This window comes from Crotalus tigris, unplaced genomic scaffold, assembly GCF_016545835.1.
Source record: "Crotalus tigris isolate CLP2741 ecotype Arizona unplaced genomic scaffold, ASM1654583v1 scf7180000018916.1150873, whole genome shotgun sequence".
NCBI classification, from domain to species: Eukaryota; Metazoa; Chordata; class Lepidosauria; order Squamata; family Viperidae; genus Crotalus; species Crotalus tigris.
The window spans coordinates 487,526-506,874 of record NW_024097271.1 but is presented as its reverse complement, the minus strand read 5'-3'; the positions used below and the strand labels follow the sequence as shown (position 1 = coordinate 506,874).

The window sequence follows — 19,349 nt, the reverse complement described above, 5'->3', positions numbered from 1 at the left end:
AGCAGCCAACATACAGATAAGCAAGGGTTAATACCAAACAATAGATCAGAAAACAATACTCTAATCAAGGAACTACGAATGAAGGAGAAAACTACATCTCCACCAACACTTGCAGGCAAGCTATTGCATTTAACTGGGAACAACCCACATTCACTAGCACTGATGATGTTATCTAGCTTGTTAATGAAATATCTGCAAGCAATCTACCAAGCTCAGAGAGCAGAAAGACTTCATAGATATCTAATGCCTGGTTGTTGTCATTTTCAGTGCTGCACCAACGTAAGTAACATTTAAAATTTGATTGTATCATGTATTAATTATTTTTAACAGAAGATTTATTTTACTTCCCAGGCAGAGCTGATATCTTTGCTAAGTTAATAAATTAAAAATCAAAAGGCACAATTACTTAAGCTTCTAACAGATATTCATTTTTAAATTCATTTAAAGCAAAGTGTATTTCTAGGAAGTACTGAATGTCTTTAAGAACTCAATAGGATTTGTATCTTAGATATAGATTCAGGTGCAATTATACTGCTTGATTTTTCTAATCAGGCAGATTTCTACATAGTATCTACAATTAGATATTTATTTCTATAGGTGTTGAAAGAATGAAAATTTTATGATAAATTTTTCATAGTAGAGCAGTATTCAATGTATTTTTTATTTACAAGAACTTTTAGATCAGAAGAAGTTGGATCAGCACTGTGATCATTACCAAGTTGGAAAGGCACAGGAATTATGGGAAAACTACATAAATAAAACAAGCAACCAAAGAGGAACCTATAAAGATTCTAAAACTTAACCCACAAATCTGAAGAATGATCCAGTGGCAAACAGATTGTAAGTCTACACTCCGGTATGAAAAAGAAGAGACTTAACTGAATATTTTCTAACAATATGCTTAACATGATGGCATAATAATGCTTTGGATTATCCTAAGCAGTAGAGCCCTACATGAAATTGGAGATGACATATATTCAACCTGGTTTTAGAAAAGGTTGTGGAACAAAAGACACTAATGTTGATGTATGGTGGATAATTGAGAAAGCTAAAGAGTAACAAAAAGAAATGTATTCATATATACAGTCCAGATGAAATGTGGTGAAAAAGACTGGCTCTGGGTTGACAAAGAGGTGAGACAAGGCTTTATACTTGCTCTTTATCTATTCAACATACAATACATGCTGAGTACATATTGAGGGAGGCTGGATTGAAAGAATATGAGCATGGCTTTAAAACTGAAAGAAGAAATGTAAGTAACCTGCACTATGTTGATGGCCCTGGATTGGTATCTGAAAAAGCAAAATGATCTAGAAGCTCTAGTAGTGAAAGTCAAGGAGCACAGTGAAAAAAGTGGAATCATACCAGTGACAACAAGTACAGCAATTGATAGGATGGCAATGGAGGCCTTGGAAAAGATATTTAAATGCTGTGACATGTCTGCACCTATGAAAATCAGAATTGTACAGGCAATGGTTTTCTCTGTGACACTCTATAGAAGCAGAAGTTCCACACTGAAGAAGCAGAATAGAAAGAGCACTGACACTTTTTAATTTTGCTGTTGGAGAAGACTCTTAGGAATACAGTATATAGACAAGAAAACAAATACATGGATCACAGAACAAATCAATTCAGAGTTCTCACTCAAGACAGAAATGATGCTGTATTTATCATATTTTGGATATATTCTATGAAGACTTAGCTTCCTTGAGAAGTCTACAATGCTAGGAAGGTGGATGAAAAGAGAAAAAGAGCATACATAGCAGCAAAAAGGATAGGTGTAATACAGTGGTGATGGGTGTGCTATTGGAAGACCTGAAAGGTCAATTTGGAGATAGATCATTCTGAAGAAGGCCCGTGTATATAGTTGCTCAAGGTTGATGGCACATAATCAAATACTATTACAAAAATAAGTATAACCTTTCAAGATACCCTGAAATATATAGAATAATGGTGTTTAATATTCTTTTTAAACTGAAAGATTTAAAATAATTTAGAGTTGCTTCGGCGGATACGGTGGCTCAGTGGTTAAAGCATTGAGCTTGTCAGCTAGAGATGTCAAGTTTGAGATCTGAATTCCGCGTGATTGGGCGAGATCCCATTACTTGCCCCAGAGTCCTGCCTATCTAGAAGATTGAAAGCATGTAAATGCAAATGGATAAATAAGTATCCCTTCAATAAGAAGGTAACAGCATTCTATGCACCTCGGCATATACTCATGCTGGCCACATGATGATGGAGATGTCTTCAAACAACACTGGCTCCCTCGGCTAAGAAACAGAGATGAGCATCCTCCCCTTTAGAGTTGCTTCAGGCCATATATTGGCCTCATGTTTGAATGCACTGCAGCCATACTGAATCGTTCTCATGAATTCAAAAAATGACTCAATGTAATTTCTAAATTGTTCCTCCCTGTAGTACCCTCTGTAAGAATACCATGAATGGAGCGGGTGGCATCATAAAATTAAAACAGCAGGAAATATGTTTCTGAACATAAACTTAAACTATATTGCATACCTTGTTCGTTTCTTATCCTAAACACTATTGATTTGGCTGACTGTGTCAAAGAGGAATCCATTTTACAATAATGGTTCATTGTTTCATTTCATATTTTTTATATGTTGTTTTTAAAAGCATGTTTCAGACCATACAAGGGTTGTTCATTTACTAGGCTGAGAAAAATTTACAGCAATGCTTAAGCAAGAACTTCAAATAATCCTTCTGGCATCTGACATAAATCAGCATTATTAGGGGGAAAAAACTGAAATACCATCTATTTTTCTTCTAAATATTGGTTGTGAATAAAATTTAAGTTGGAAGAAATCAGGGAAGAGCTTTCTGAAAAAGAAAAGTCAAATGCAAGCACTTATCTCTTAGCAAAACTTTATTAAAATGATGATAATGATGGTTTTGCTATTTTTTTTAGTATTTTACTACTAAAAAGAAAAGTAATGGTATTCAAAAATGTGACCCTTTCTTTATAGCTTTATAATCAATTTATTTAGCCAATGTATCTTCTGCTATTCCCCCTGCAAGCTAACTCACGTATGGTATATGTGTGTCTGAACAACCCACCTGTTACTGAGCACAGATGTCATGTGATAGCCAAGGAGGGAATGGAAACTTCACTTTTTACTAGACTAAAGGTTTGAGGTTACAGGACATAGCCTAGAGTCACATAAGCTTCCAAATTTCAGTGGGACATACTGAACTCTGAAACTGTCAAACAGTATATTATTTTTGGAGAAAGAAGATTGCGTGAGCGATCTTCACATTTTTAACCTATCCCAAAGGTCTGACTTCCTGCCCTTGCTCCCATGAGGTTTTGAAAATGTTAGCAATAGCAGTATTTTACAAAACATACAGGAAGGGAAATTGGAGAGGTAGATATTACATCAAATGAACAAAAGAGAAAAATGTTTTTGTGACCTTTTTTTTATTTGTGATTTGTAGGAGTTGTACTTTTAAAATCTTACCAATATCAAGTTTTCTTTTCGTTGGTCTCTTCACTGGAGGTCTATTTTGGAGTCTAGAATGATAAACTTGAAATTTTTCAGGCTATAATATACTATAGAACTATATTGCTAATTAAATAGAAATGAGAAAAAAATGAATATATTATCAGCTCCTATTTCTGTTTTATTTTTCAGTTTTGTACATTCATGAAATAGTTGAATAGTTCTGAAACCAGGTGACTAGTTTAGTGTAGCATAGCATTAATCAACAGATCATTTGTACAATGGGAAATCCTTCAGCAGTTAAAATAGATAGTCGGTCCAGACTATTTGCAGTTGTGCAAGCTGATAAAATAGAAACTGGGGTTATATGTTTCTATTTGTGCTTCTTTAAGCTAACTTCATTTTTAATGAGCCAATTAAAATAATATTGAATAGTTTTTGCATGTTTTTCCTGGCATTTACTTAAGTGCTGTGCCAAAGTTTATTGAACTGCACAGAAAAAAGTGTGAACACGTATGGGAAAGTATATAGTTATATGAATATAGGTATTCCTTCAAAATGCATTTTATAAGAACTTTATGGATAGTGTATAGCTGAGTTTTATTCGGAAGCCAAAGATGCTTTTAACAAAGCCAGGCACATCTTCAGGCTTTCCGTGTTCCTATTGCTGACTTCTCGAAAGAGCTTTTTTCCACTGCGCCTGCCGCTTTGCTGGAACTGCTTTAACGTGGGCTGTGTTGCCGCGGGGGTGCTGATGGGAAACGGACCAGTTTGGAAGCGAAGTGAGTAGAGAGAGGTATCTATGGCCGGTGCGACTGCGGCTTCTGCTGCCCTCGGCGGCCCTCGCCGACTGAATGTCAACGTGGGAGTCCTGGGCCATATCGACAGCGGCAAGACCGCCTTGGCCCGGGCTCTCAGCACCATCGGCTCCACCGCCGCTTTCGACAGGGCCCCGCAGAGCCGTGCTCGGGGCATCACCCTGGACCTGGGCTTCTCTTGTCTTTGCACCGAGCTGCCTCCGCACCTGGGCCCCGAGCCTGGGCTGCTCCAGCTGACCCTGGTGGACTGCCCGGGACACGCCTCCCTTATCCGTACCATTATCGGAGGTAAGGAATGGAGGCCGGGGAAATTGTTCAGGATCTAGCCCCATTTCTTCTGCTTGGGCTCATTGCCATCTATTTTACTCTCGCCGGTGGGGAGAGATTTCAGGCCTTTATCCCCGGAAGAACTTGAGTAAAAGCAACTAATCACCAACGTGATGCAGTGGTCAAGCTGCTGGATTAGGAATAGGAAACCCAGTCTTTGGTACATCTTCGCTCATAGGATTTGTTTGGGCCAATTCCGCCCCCCCCCCAGCCAGGAAGATGTTGTGTGGAGTTGTAGGTCTTGTACTGCCTTTAGATTTAAGTGTATGCGAGTTTAAAACTTATAAATATTCTTCAGGAGCTGTTATTGCTCTATAGTGAGTTCTTGTTCACATGCTGAATTCTTTAGTGCCCAAAGTAAGGTCCAATGGTTCCTACTGTGTTTTCCAAAGAGAAAATGTCAACAAATTGTAGGAAAGGAGGGTCAATTATTTTTACAAGAATCGAAGATGTTCTGACTTTAGATGTCTTTCTTGGACATCTCAAGAATGATTTGATCCAACAAACCCAGCCCCCTAGTTGCATTAAACAGAGCAAGCAAGAGATAAGTGGTGGCAACCGTTTTCTTTATGGCCAGACCTGAGTACTCAATTTTTATGCTGCTCAGAAAAAGAGCATACCACTCTTTTTTCATTCATTTTATAGTACTTTTTTCTGACTAGTGTAGCACTGGGATGTGTTGATTAAGCAGCATTGCTTTTGTATGAAAAAGGCTTCTGTGGTGCTATCCTAAGCATGTTTATCTAGAGGTGGATGACTTAAATAGAAACTACTTCATGTAAAAATCTTATTACTGTCTGAGTTTAGAAACAATTATAGCAGGGCTACAGTCTTGAATTCCGCTTATGGATAGTCTGTAAATCACATATAATCTCCCATCTGAAGTTTTTTCCTGCAACAACTAGTGCTAAGGAAAGTGGGCAGGACATGTCATCTCTTCATACATTCCTCTTCATGAATGGCATGGGGAATTTCAAAGAGAAAGGTGCTAAGGCAGTCTATCTGCAAAATATATCTTGTTTTCTGGCGGCCCAAAACCATCAGCAGCTGTTTGTTTTTTTCACTTGAAAAGTGTTGAGATCAGTTCACGATGTATCATCCTGCTGCAACATGAAAGGATTGGTGGATTAGTATAATAGTCCCACTTTGGCATTAGAAAAAGAAGAGGAATTGAGCTTGCTCTTTGTAGAATATGCCTGAGTCCCTTCCAAAGCTATAAATAGGGAACAGGTGACCAAAATATTAGGGATTTTTCCCTGCACTATTTTTCCCAAATGTTGTTTTATACCAGAGGTCTCCAATCTTTCCGGGCTCGAGGACCAGAGGGAAGGAGAGCAGTTTCAAAACGGGACCGCACACACTGGCGCAGCACTAGCAGCCTTGTTTGCACATGCGGCATGCGCTGATGCCATGCACATGCACTAATGGCCATGCACCCCCATGGTGGCTAGCGGCCCATTTGTGCATGTGCGAACAGGCCACACAAACCGCCCAGGCTACCGTCATATATGCAAACAGGCTGCGGACACCCACCCCACACTAGCATTCCCGTTCATACCTGTGCACACATGCAAACGGACATGGGTGCTAGCACAAGTGGGGGGAAATGTGCGCCCATGCGTGCGCATACTGGCCAGCCGTTTCCACGGCCTGTTGACCAGGAGCCCGTGGCCTGGTCCTGGGCTGCGGACCATAGGTTGGGGATCCCTGTTTTATACTACAATGTAATTCCTTTTATCTCGTTTTCATGTTTTTGCTTTGAATTCTTTTTTGAATTCCTTTTTTGAAATTTTAAAATTTTGTGACACTCCTCAAAGTCATTTTTGGATTTGGATGGCTTATATGTAGGATAAATAAATATAAATTAAAAAAAATACCTGGGATGAGATGATAGGGCAATAAGAATGTGCTCACTACCACTAATTGGATCTGAATTATTGACAGTCTGTTGCAATAAGCATTGATCTCTAACCTTCTGTTATTGATTGGGAGAAAAATATTACTTGTCTTGTGATAATAGAACATCTTGTGTTGGTAGATTCCTTCTTTGTCATTGTATCAAGGATATTTTATTCTGATTATTGTTTTATCTATTTTCATATTCACTTATTTTCATGTTTCTACCATATATTGATTTTGTGATTATATTGGTTCATTTATTTTTAACCATTATTTAAACAAATGCACTGGAAAAATAGAAACACATCTTTAAATAAATACACATCTTTCAGACCTGGTGCCTCAACCCCATTCTCATTTAAGAGGCCAGTCCTACATAATCACATTTATTACTGTTCTGTGAACAAAGTCAGTGGAGATGACAGAACATAGACTTTAAATGTTTCTTTTCACATTTCTGGTAATTGTTATGTTGCAGCCTCTTCCTGATTGCAAAGTCCAGGTAGCTTCTAGCATTTGAAATTATCTTCAGTATATCAAGCATCTAAAAGACAGTAGGTGGATCACTAATTTTTGCGCATTTAAATTCATGATGTAAAGCAGCTTTTTATAACAGGTTACTAAAATATTTAATTCTAAAGTTGGAAACTGTATTTTCAATTTCTGAATTTTGGAAAGTGCTATGATAATATAGAGAACATTTGGGGAGCAGACTTATTTTTTTTACATTTCCTAATTGAAATGTTTCATTAAAAGTAGAGAGAAAGAATTAGATAATTTTTTTTCAGGATTTTGCCTTGATTACAGAACCTTTTTTTAAAGGAAGAAAAATCTGAATGTCTCCATTACAAGTAATATGTTGACACTTCAATTGTGATATGATTGTTTGTCAAATATTGAAGAAGGATCTTAAAGGTCTATTTTAAATACTTGAAAATTTGAGTTTTGAGTACTTGAGAAAGACAGGGTACAAGTGAAAGAAATATTAATAAATAATTATATTCCTTTTATTCAGAATGTTCTCTGTTTATCAGACCAAACTACAGGCAGTCTCCAGGTTAAGAATGAGAAGCGTTACTAAATCTAAGTAAAATTTTAATGTAAGTCAGAACAGGTTATTTAGTCTATGTTTGTGCTGATTTCCAATTTGTTTGACAGATATTTCTTCAGTAGAAAGAAGTATACTTCACTGTAAAATGGAGATCAACAACACTTTCTGACTATAATCTAGCTGTAGAGTTGAAGATAGTTCTTCGATTATCAAACTAGAATTGCAAAAACTCCAGAAAGAAAGAACATGTAGAGACCTTTGTTTGAATAATTTCATAAAAAGAGCTTGCCTGTATTTTATGGAAACCTGAAGGTCTATGAATGCTTGTGTTAAAACTGGTTCAGTTAAAATTCAATTCAATCCCATGGTCCCAAATGAATTAAATTCGTATGATTCATCTTTCACTGTCCTGAATGATCGCATTCAAAACAACAAATGGCATTTTTCCTTAGAGTGATGAACCTCTGAAGCTGCACAATGTTTTCAGGAACTGCTGAAAACTGGTGAAAATTGGCTGTATATTAAAAACATATACACTGCTTCATGACACTCCTGAAAACATTGAGTGGCTTGAGCAGTTCATCAGCTTGAGCAAGGAGAATGAGTTGGAACATGTTGCTGGTCAGCTGTCTACCATTTTAAGTAATAGGTAGCCTGTTTGTGACCCATAACCCACAAGATGTCAAGGTCTTCATCGAAATCGATGGACGAACAACACAGCCTGTTTGTAAGTATGTATTGTCCATAAGTTGACATTCTTAACCTTGAGAATACCTGTATGCTGAGGAAAACTTTTTGATTTATATTTCTTGAAATATGGATCATTGTTACTTCACTATTGGAAAGTCTATTTAAATATTGCTGTTTTTAACTCGAAGTTAGTGGAGTTACACTTTCAGTTCTTATTATGATATCAAAACTGCTGTTACGCCTATAGAACTAAAGATTTTTGGACTAAATTGATTTTTTAACATGTTTCTAATATTATTTTCATACCTAAGACACAAACTTGTTTAAGATAGTAGCTTCTTTATTTACACATGTGATTAAAAGCTCCAGTTTTTAAAATCATGTTTTCTCTAGATACCATTATTCCATTATGGTGGGCAGTACTTGACCTTGCAGATAACTTTTCAAAATATCAGAAAGATACTGCCTTAGGGATAAAACTTTAGCTTTAAATAAATGCAGAATATTTGAATAAAATAGAAGAGAAATGGAAGATGGAAGTCATATTTCATTCTCCATGCTTGCATTTTTCTTAGAGACTTTGCCCTTGAAAAAAAAGCATATCATACATTAAATCAAAATAATTTTTTACTTACATGATTGAATAGAGAATGCTACAGATAGATTCCATCCCCATTTCTAAGAGGTTGGGTGCTAAGATTAAGCTTACAGTCAAGCTTGATTTACATGTTAAATTTAGCCAACACTTCTGTTCCCATTGCATTTCGGTCCCAAGGTTTTTGTTTTGTTTTGCCTTTTGAGATGCACTTCAGAATGGCCAGTGCTAAGATATGTTGTCATTCAAGGACAGCTGTCAAGGTAAGGCTTTTTAGCCAGTCCGGTTTTCAGAATTATTCTATAAATGCCTGCAAAATGTCTATATTTCCAATTAACCCTGAGTAGTTTTTGCTAGAGTTCATTGGTAGGGAAAGCCTGCTGGGAGGTTATACAAGTTAATCTTTCAGAAGAAATTCAATCCCTGTATTTTACTTTAAGACCACTCTGTGTAGCAAAGTAGTTTAACAAGTAGCAGATTTTTTACTTGCTGATAGTTAATTTCATGCCCTACAAAGGGTCAGCACACTAATATAGAAGAACATGATTACTTCACCTTAGACTCCCCCCTCATGCCCCCCACACACAGAGCACTAGCTGCTGAATTGTTTGTTTTAAGCTATCTGTTTTTAAGATGCTGTTTATCTAGCTGACTTTGAGCAAACTTTTATAAGTCCGTTCTGTTATGTCTCTCCAATTTATTTTTATGGAAGTAAAAAAAAAAAAGCGTACTCTTAACAATATTCTATTCAGAATATGGCTTGACACAGATTGTCTGAACTCAGGGGAGGATCATAGACAAATGTGTAGTTTAGTAATTCCTTAAACTTGTCTGAACCTTTGACCTTTTTACTCTTGACCGTAGCTTCATTGTCACCATTTGTCCCTGCAGTTTTTTTCAAAGGCTGTTGCCTCCAAATGTCTGTTTCTACTTTGTTGCTATGTTCTTTTAAGGAAGGGTATTAATTTATACCTGCTATACTGAAAGGGCCAAGACTTTTGAACTCTTGCAAGGAGTTGGGGGAGGAAGTGGGTACTGAATATAACAAAAGTGAGCTTTGCTGTTTATATTACTGAAATGAGCATCTTGGAAGGACAAAGAATTACAATTGATGAGGAAACTGAATTTAAGATTATGGTAGAAGATTTCCCCCCTCTTCACTGACGGTTGTGTGTTATCTCTGTCATTTTTAAAAACCTATTGCTGGCTTACATGTCAAGCATTTTAATTTCATAATTTCTGATTGGTAGTGGAAGAGCGAGAATTTTTCCTACTGTAAACATCATAATGAAAACAGACTCAGTTGTCTTTTTTTTTAAATAGTCTTCAAGATACACTAGATTTTTACACTACTAAGAATTTCTTACATACCAATGCAGTCATTCATCCCAAAATATATTTAGCAAAAGATACTTTCTAGGGGAAATTATTTTTTAAAAAATAATCTATTATCTATTATCTCTGTGATATTTTGCAGTGATTTGGAGGAATTTATTTGAAATGAGCTCATATGGTTTTTATTATATAGCCATGTATATGTAGAACCTGAGATGATGTTTGCCTCTTGATCATTGTTATGCAGAGAGTGCGATATTCAGAGAACTTGTGATGGTCATATTCTTAATACATTACCCACCTTTTGCTTTTCTCCTGCACGTGCACTTTTGCTCGGCTGCTTTGTTTCTAACTCAGTCTTTATGATATTAAGCTGGAAAACAAAATTGAATAGCTGGCAGGGGAAAAGTAGCAAGAGCAGGATAAAATATCTTTGCTGTTCCTCCACATGATGAGAATTGTAACCTCCTTTTTGTAATGAAGGACTTTGACCTTCCAAGAAGATAAAATAAACTTAGAACATAGTTGGATTTAATCTTCAGAATAAACATTTCAGGTTAGCTCTGTGTTGCAATCCCAAGCAGTGACTTTCGAGTAAAACCGGTTACACATTCTGTCTTAACTGAGTTCTGTCTCAGTTGAGCTGTTGAGACTTAAGCAGCCAATCCTTAGACTGTGTTTCCCAGTTAATCGCTCTTATTGGATCAGAAACTTTTATGAAGTATTTTATTGCTTTTTAATTTGTAAAGCCATTTGCCTCCTCTATTTAACATTTATCTTTTAAAAATTGACAAGATCCTCTGCTGGAAATTCTAGTGCACAAGAGGGCAGTGTTTGCTTGCAAAGTAAGATCTTTATGATAAACACATGTAGTAAGAGATCATTTTAGTTTGAATTAGGACAAAATAAATTGTAGAATCTGGATAATCTGGAATTCAGTCATGAATTTCTATTTTTCTTTTCTATGATTTTTAAAAATTATTTCCTTAAATTAAAAAGTGTCCACACTTTGTCTGACTAATTTTCTTCCATTTGCTTGTCTGAAATATACATCTTTCTTTTTCCTGGAAAAAAAACTCTAAAAAAGTTTGATTAAAGTATATATAATTAGCCTTTTATACTAAGTTAAAAACTATTCATTTAGAAAAAATAAAAACAAAAACTATTCATTGAGAAAAAATAAAAGTAAGAAAAATACTGTACTTTTCTGAAGTATAGTATTGATAATTATACTATTACACTGTTTAGGGCATTACCTTACAACTACGAGGAGAAATGAAACAGAAAATGAAATAAACGAATACTTTATTCTGTACCCTTATGTATAATGCTTATGAAACCTTCAAATAAACTAGACACAAAGAAAAGAAATTAGAACAGTATTGTTATGTGTAAAAATATGTAGAAGTTTTAATGGCCTAAAACTAAACTAACTTTTTAAAGCACATTTTCTGTTTGATTTTGATGGCCACTGTGATACCAATATTTCATATTTTCCTCTAAAAATGTTAGATTGTACCATTCTAGGATAAATCGGTGCTTTATTAAGAGGAACCCTAAAAACTGTAACCCAGAGTGAAATTCAACTGTTCATGGATATGAATAGAAACATTCAATAGCTTATATTTCTGAAAGTGTTAGTCTAATCCAGGCATGTAAAATTGCCGGCCCGCGGGCTGGATGCGTCATGCCGAAATCGCACCCACTCCATTGCTGGCAATGGAGAAAAAGTCGTGATACGTCGTGCGACATCACATGATGTCGTGAGTTTGACATGCCTGGTCTAATCTTTTACATCACTGTAGCTTACCTTTCTTCAACATTTGTGGAGCAATTGACAATAGGGAGTTAGCTTAGATTTTAAATGTAATAGAAGTCCACTGGAAGCTAGTTGCTAAAATAGGGGAAAATAATATTCATCAATTGACATGTAATAATATTATTTCACTTTGCTTTGGTAAGACGTCATGTAGTGTGATGTACTAAACTCTGGGCATTGCATTTTGTAAAAAGATTGTAGCAAAACAGAAAATATATAGAGGAGAGTAACAAAAATGATGAGAGGCTTGCAAATCATAACTTACCAAGAAAGTGTGAAAGCTGAGTATGTTTAAGCTGGGGAAGACTCATATTAAATGCAGTATGATAACCTTATCATGCCAGTGGTTGTTTTCTTTTTTTCCAGTGTAAATTTATGAACATGGAACCTTCCAATTTAAACCTCACTTATTATTGGGTATCACCAGCTTGGCTAATGACAAGCCATAATGGCAGCTGTGTTTCAAAATATATAGTGAACATCAAATTGGAACTATCACTGATTCCACTGGTTCAGTTAGAAGGAAGATTTTTTTTTATTAAATCTTGGGAAGAAAGTCCTATTGATCACCTGCAATGCAAGCAACCTTCAAATATGTTTCTGTTGGGTGACTTGTTAACTTCTGGAATATGTTCAATAGGTTATCCCTCAAGCAGTCTCTTTTAACTCAGTGATCCTATGCAGTCCCTTGATTTATTGAGTAGTTCTGTGATATGAAGTGACACTTGAATAGGAAACAAATGTGACTAGACATAAGTAAAAATCCAGTTTGGAGCCTAGTCTTTGGCAATAAGGAAGGCAATGTGAAATTACTTCACCTTTGTTGCATCTGTGGTATGTCAGCCATTCAATGTGTCCTAGATTTTTTTCAAGAAGGATGTTCCAGAAGAACCAGTCAGTGTAAGTTGTGGTCACCTGGTCAAGCATTTTGTAATGTAGATAACATTGTTCATGTTTAGTCTGAGTTGGGAAGCCAGAGATATACTAGTTATAATTTTATTTGTTTCTAGATGTTCATAGATTTGTTTTTTTGATTATTTTTTCCAGTATCTTCCCAGGTATTGATGTCAGCCTGACTGATCTGTAGTTTCCTCGTTTACTATGCACTGTTTATGATTACAAAGACCTGAACAGTGTGACAATTAGAATTCATTATCCATTCCTACTTATCTCAGAGTAGTCAGAAAAGTATGTATTATTTCAGATCTAGAGTTGAGAATTGCCTAATCAGAATGAAAGAAGGAAATGAATATTTAACAGTTTTCTATACAAGATATACCAAGTTTGAATACATAAACTTAGTTAACTATGGAGCTGTTTTTTCCAGATTTATGAATGACATATTTTCAGAAATGTTCGCCAAGTATGTGATGGCATACTTAGATGACATGTTAGTCTATTCCGAAGTTCAGCCTTTCCATGTCATCCATGTCAGGTGTGTATTACAAAAATTACAGGACCACAAACTCTTTGCCAAACTAGGAAAATGTGTATTTGACCTGCCTCAGTTGCACCACAGAATCTCCATAGTAGACATACAGATGAATGCAGCAAAGGTAGAGGCTATTCTATCATGGTACACACACGCACACAAATGGTAATGTGAAAGATGTAAAGCACTTTCTGGGTTTTATTAACTTTTACAGGAAATTCATCTCTAATAATTCCTCAGAATGAGTTGGTAACTCTCCTGTTTGACCCAAGAGCAAGTGGCATGTCAAGAGTGAATGTGCTCTGGGAACTTCGGGGAAGGGGATAATGAGCCTGAAGGAGAGATTTCTTTGTTTTATTAAATTCATATGCCAACCAACTCACTGATAAGGCGACTCTGACCGGCTTACAAACAGTAAAAAGGTAAACAGAAAAACAATTAAAAATTTTAAAAACTATGTAAAAAAAACAACCTAGAACTAAAGAGATGGACAGCACAGGAATGAGATCTTCCTACCCTGACAACTACCTCCAGCAGTGAGCACTCTTGAGGCCCCAAGGCAATTGGCAAAACCAAGTTTTAATATCTTTCAGGAAGGCCAAAAGGATAGAGTTCTCACCTCCAGTGCTACACAGGGCTGGGGACATAGTAAACAAGGCAAACAAGGCTCTTCACTTTGATTTCGCCTGTTGGAATTCCTTAGCAGATGGTGTCCATAGCAGGCCCCTTCTCCTGGAGTGAGTGGGGCGGGCTAGTCCCATTGAGGTGAGATGACTCCTCAGATACCTTGGTACTGGTATATGGGAAAGATCCTGGGAGATGGGGTGAAGAGATGCTTCCTAGGGAATGGTTAGATAAGAGAAAGCACAGCCCAGAGCTGGATAGTGGGTGGGACAAGAGGCTCAGAAGGGACCCTCAGTAGTTTGCTGTAGGTTATAAAGGGGACCATGGGAGATTTGTACTTTCAGACTTGCAAGATTCTTTTAATGTAACCTTAAAATAAAATAGAATTATCTGTTCATATTTCCTATCTCATCTACCTGGTAAGGCTGAAACCTTGGAGTAGCTTGCCCGTGAGGCAATAATAGCCCATAGCTTTGTGGACTTCTGGGGACAGCTGAAAACATGGCTCTTTCTGAAGGGCTCCAGGGATTAATTATACCAGTGGTGCCTCGTTTAATAACTACAATAAATTCAACTTACTACTTTTAACTTTAATTAAATCCAAACTTAATTGGATGACTGATTTAATTAGTATTGTATCAAGTGGCATTTTATTTATATGTAAATTCTGGAAGCTGCCTAGGGTCTTTTTGGTTTCAGGTGATACATAAATCTCATATATAAATAAACAAAATGATAAGTGTGAGTGTACATGCCCAGTCTAGCCCCATGGTGAGATGGGTGGCAAGTATATTTAAATAAATAACAAATAAATAAAATATACAAATGATATGTTGAAAAACACTTCTGAGTGACATTGACTTTTTTCATTGTGGTTTTAGTTTTACCTGCTTAGACTCTTCCTAAGCCTAAGTCATGCTGTATGTACAATGTTGTATGAAGTAGCGTTACAAGTACTGAACCAGGAACAGAAAAACCTGGCTTTAAATCCACCCTTGCTCACTCTCCCTTACTTGTTTTGTTTCTCAATTTGTAAGCTACCACAATTTAGTGAACACTCTAGATGATGTAGAAAATATTGAAACAATAACAAATAGAAAACTGTAATAAATAAACAAAAATAATATATATTAATGTTTGGAGTAAGAAAATCCAAAGAATCAAGGAATAAAAAATACAGTATCAGTTGCAAAATCACAAATAACCCTGTTCCACGGACTGGTGAAAAAGCCATATTTTTAAGGGCTTTCTTAAATGATAAATGATAACAGCACTGAAAGTAATTGAATGGTACATCTATTATATAGATAAATCAGAGATTTTTAAACTTTCCTCATTCACAATGCCCTTAGTGTTTCAGTAATTTTTTCACAGCACTCATAGGCCAAAGCAATACTTAACTGCTTACTCAAACTGCACTGAGGCACCCCAGGCTGTCACAGCAAACTCACAGAGATGCCATGGAATATTTTACTATTTAACAAAATGTTAACATTTTATTAAATAGTAAAATATCCTGCAGCACCTGTTTGAGTTAACTTCATAGTTGTGGGAACTGGGAAGATAAATGTTCATTATATAATGATTCCAACTTATTTACTATGTTTTGGCCAAAGCAATACTTAACTGCTTACTCAAACTGCACTGAGGCACCCCAGGCTGTCACAGCAAACTCACAGAGATGCCATGGAATATTTTACTATTTAACAAAATGTTAACATTTTATTAAATAGTAAAATATCCTGCAGCACCTGTTTGAGTTAACTTCATAGTTGTGGGAACTGGGAAGATAAATGTTCATTATATAATGATTCCAACTTATTTACTATGTTTTGAACTCATATCTTTTGTTGTTTTTGTAAAAGCAAAAATTTAACTATGTTCTTGATCATTACTTAAAGTGATTGCCCGAGGAAAGAAAAACCTGCCAACAGATGACCATGAAATATATTTTTAGTAATCCACAATAATTTTTCTTCTGTCATATCATCTGTGACACATCAATAACTAGTGCAAGTACTTGGGTTGATGGGCTTATTAATGTAGAATAAATTAAGCTCTGCTTCTATAGTTTGCTATTTCTTTTCTTTTTTTTAAAAAAAAAACTTGTCCCTAAATCATCCAATTGAATTTTTTTGGGATATAGGTAAGAAATAAATATATTTTATCCTTTTCACATTTTTCTTTTTTAGTATTTTTCTATTAAATACCATTCTTTCCTAACCAGCTCAACAGTAGGCAGCATTTTAATTTATTAGACAAGAAACTCTTTAGAATTTAGTAAAAAAACCCACCCTGCATTATAGTGAAAGAAAATAAATGTACATCCCCAACAGAGATTATAGATTACTTCATATTTGACTGTTGTTTCCTGAAGAAAAGGCACAGTAAATAGCTAATCTTTATTGATGGTAGGCCATCTTTCTCTTCTCAAATCAAATTTGTCTCCATTGTCTCCCTATTCATATCATTGGCAGGTCCATGGCCTTTGTTTTTTATCTCACACCTGAGATGAAATTTTAGTAACAATATGTTTCCTCTTTTTAAATATGTTGTCTCTTCATCAAAGACCAATACAAAATTTATTCATTTCTGTTCAATTACAAAAACCTGTGGTTGACTTTGGAGAGTTCTGATTTGTTTAAGGGTATCCCAGTATGTGAAATGATTTAAAGTGTGGCCTTTAAATAAGTGAATGATGACTTACAACTACCATAGTACAATGACTTTTGATTTATTAGACTCAGTGCAATGGACTTTGCATGATACAGACCAGTTTTTTATGCTAATTAATGTGATGATAACCACTGTAGAACATTAGTCCATTCATGTGAGGTACATAGTTTTGATGTCTAATAATGTCAACGGGGACTAGGACGGCATCTGACAAGGGCCAGGGCATCGGTGGCAGGAGGTGGGGCGGCATCGGTGATAGCGGGAGGTGGGGTGTCAGCATCAGTGGAGGATGGGGTGGCATCAGTGACGGGTGGGCCAATGGCGATGGCCCTGCATAACAGACCCAGTTTGTCATGTGCCTCTTGAGAAAGTGAATTGTCCATCCCCGGTGTAGAAGTGAAAAGAATGAAAGTCAAAGTATAGAAGTAAAAAAAGTCTTGAAAAATGGAAAATGTGGAACAGCATGCCACAACCATGTTGCTAATTCGAAGCTGGCATTTTCTATTGTAACCTGTCATATATGAATGAAAAAAAAAATCCTTGGAGATCTTAGTGTACTGGCAATTAGATATGGAAAAAAATGCTTCTAATATTCAAGTTTGACAGTTTTAGAATGAAATAACAATATAAATAAGGCTGGATATAAACTAAGTTCATGATGTTTTGAAGAGAATGTGATCATAATACCCAATTGTATATTTTTTGTTGATCACCATTAATAATTACACAGTATTACATAATAGTTTGTTAACTGTATATGTTACACAAGAAATATTTATGACTAGTTTTTGAAATAGCATTAAAAGAGGTATGGCAACTTTTAAAAAAATTGCTTACAACTAATTTGAGGTGATATGTGCAAGCAAAGCTTTGCTTAATTCCCTATAATTTCCCTCTTGCCAGTAGCTCCATGCACTATGATTCTTGTATAAATTTTCTAAAGAAACTTTTTATTATGTAGAGAAGATATATATCTTTGGAAATATATATTTAGCAATTTTGGATGGGGAAAATTAATTTGGGTTGCAATGCAAGCATATTTGTCACTGAAATCTATGAAATTATTACATTTAACTTGGTGTTGGATTATAACTCATAATATTTAATTCTGATAAAATGCCTACAGCAATTAATCATACATATATTCTCTGTTCAGTTTCTCTAATTTCAGATAGATATAGGTGGCTTCCTACACAATAATTGATATTAAAAAGTTTGTGTGCAGTATTCTGTGAAGAATTTAATTGCCTTAGCATCCTAGTATCCTTAAATCACACATGCTGTAATATTTTTGTCATATTAATTAGCTCTGCCCTGTTAAGGCTATGAAAGACATTATTAGCTTTCACAGGAGAAACTTTCAATTTTTTCCAAGAAAGTTGTAAATGATACTTTTATCTTGATATGCATATTGTGCTTATTAGATTGATCTTTGAGAATATTAAGCATGATCTATAAAAATCCTTCATTTTATAGCAGTTCTACAAAGACACTTATTTTTCCTTGTATCATAATGCTCTTTCTGTGGTTTGTTTATAATAAAGTGTGAACTAGTAACTGGCATACTCCAGGAGGAGGAGAAGAGTGCCAGCTTAGTCTAGTGGTTAAGGCTCCAGGCTAAAAAACAAGGAGACTATGAGTTGTACTCCCACTTTAGACATGAAAAGTGGGAGTACAACTGATAGTCTTCTGGTTGGATAATTTTGGAGCAGTCCCTCTTAGCCCAATCTATCTCCAAGATTTGTTGTGTGGAAAATAGAATGAAGACGTATTAGATATGTTCATTGCCTTAAATTATTTATAAAAATAATAAAGACAGGATGTTTTAAAAAAAGAAATAAGCCAAGACTTCCAAGTTTCCTTTGGTGAAAAACAAAGATGCATTTCTGGTTTGTAAACTTACCATAGAAGGATCTTCTGGAGTTTAAGTGCCCTTTTGGGGCAGGGGATAGGCAGGGATAATAACAATTTTTTATCAGTATGCTACTTGTTCTAATAAATCAAAACTGTAAAGAAATATGTAATAAAAACAGAATACAATAATTATAAAAATAAAAGAATACCCAAGAACCAATGGTGGTTTTGACTAGCTACACAAACACATAATTCAGCAAGTGCCCAAACATCCTAACCCAAAGCCTGGTGGAACAGCTAGTCGTTAAGGTTTTCCAGAATGCGAGGAGGTGGGAGCCACACAGACATCAAGGGAAATCTCATTCCAGATAGTGGGTGCTGCAACAAAGAAACCATGCTTCAGAGGTCCTGATAGATCACAATGCTTTACTGAAGGATCCAGAGCATCCAAACACTTACCGGATTATACCTGTCAGGCTAATCGCACAAAAGATAGGCAGTCTGTCAAATAACTAGGTTCTATGCCAGGTAGAGATTTATAAATCCTAACCAGCACTTTGGTTCACAACTTGAAACATAGTGGTAATTGCAACACTTTCATAATAAATAAAATAAATAAATTGTGGTAACTAGTACAGTTTGTGGAGCAGAGGTATAGTGCCACGTGAGTATAATATTCATCACTGCTTCCTGTGCTGCTTTTTGAACCAATTAAAACTTCCGAGTGGTCTTCAAGGGCAACACCCAAGAAAATGCATTGTAATATTTGAA

The 19,349-nt window shown here is 35.7% G+C and overlaps 1 protein-coding gene across 6 annotated transcripts in view; it reads left to right on the top strand.

Annotated features, from left to right (window-relative positions):
* The first annotated feature begins 4,182 nt into the window (after nt 1–4,182).
* The window catches only part of EEFSEC (eukaryotic elongation factor, selenocysteine-tRNA specific), a 165,331-nt gene continuing 150,164 nt past the window's right edge, over nt 4,183–19,349 (top strand). For 4 of the 6 annotated variants that reach the window (XR_005558413.1, XR_005558414.1, XR_005558415.1 and 1 more), the window contains exon 1: nt 4,183–4,564. Coding sequence is in view for 3 of the 6 variants with exons in the window: in XM_039357372.1 (XP_039213306.1) it covers nt 4,261–4,564 (304 nt within the window). In the remaining 3 variants the exon portion in view is untranslated. The remainder of the gene's footprint in view (nt 4,565–19,349) is intronic. The other 2 variants (XM_039357370.1, XM_039357369.1) reach the window with 2 other exon arrangements.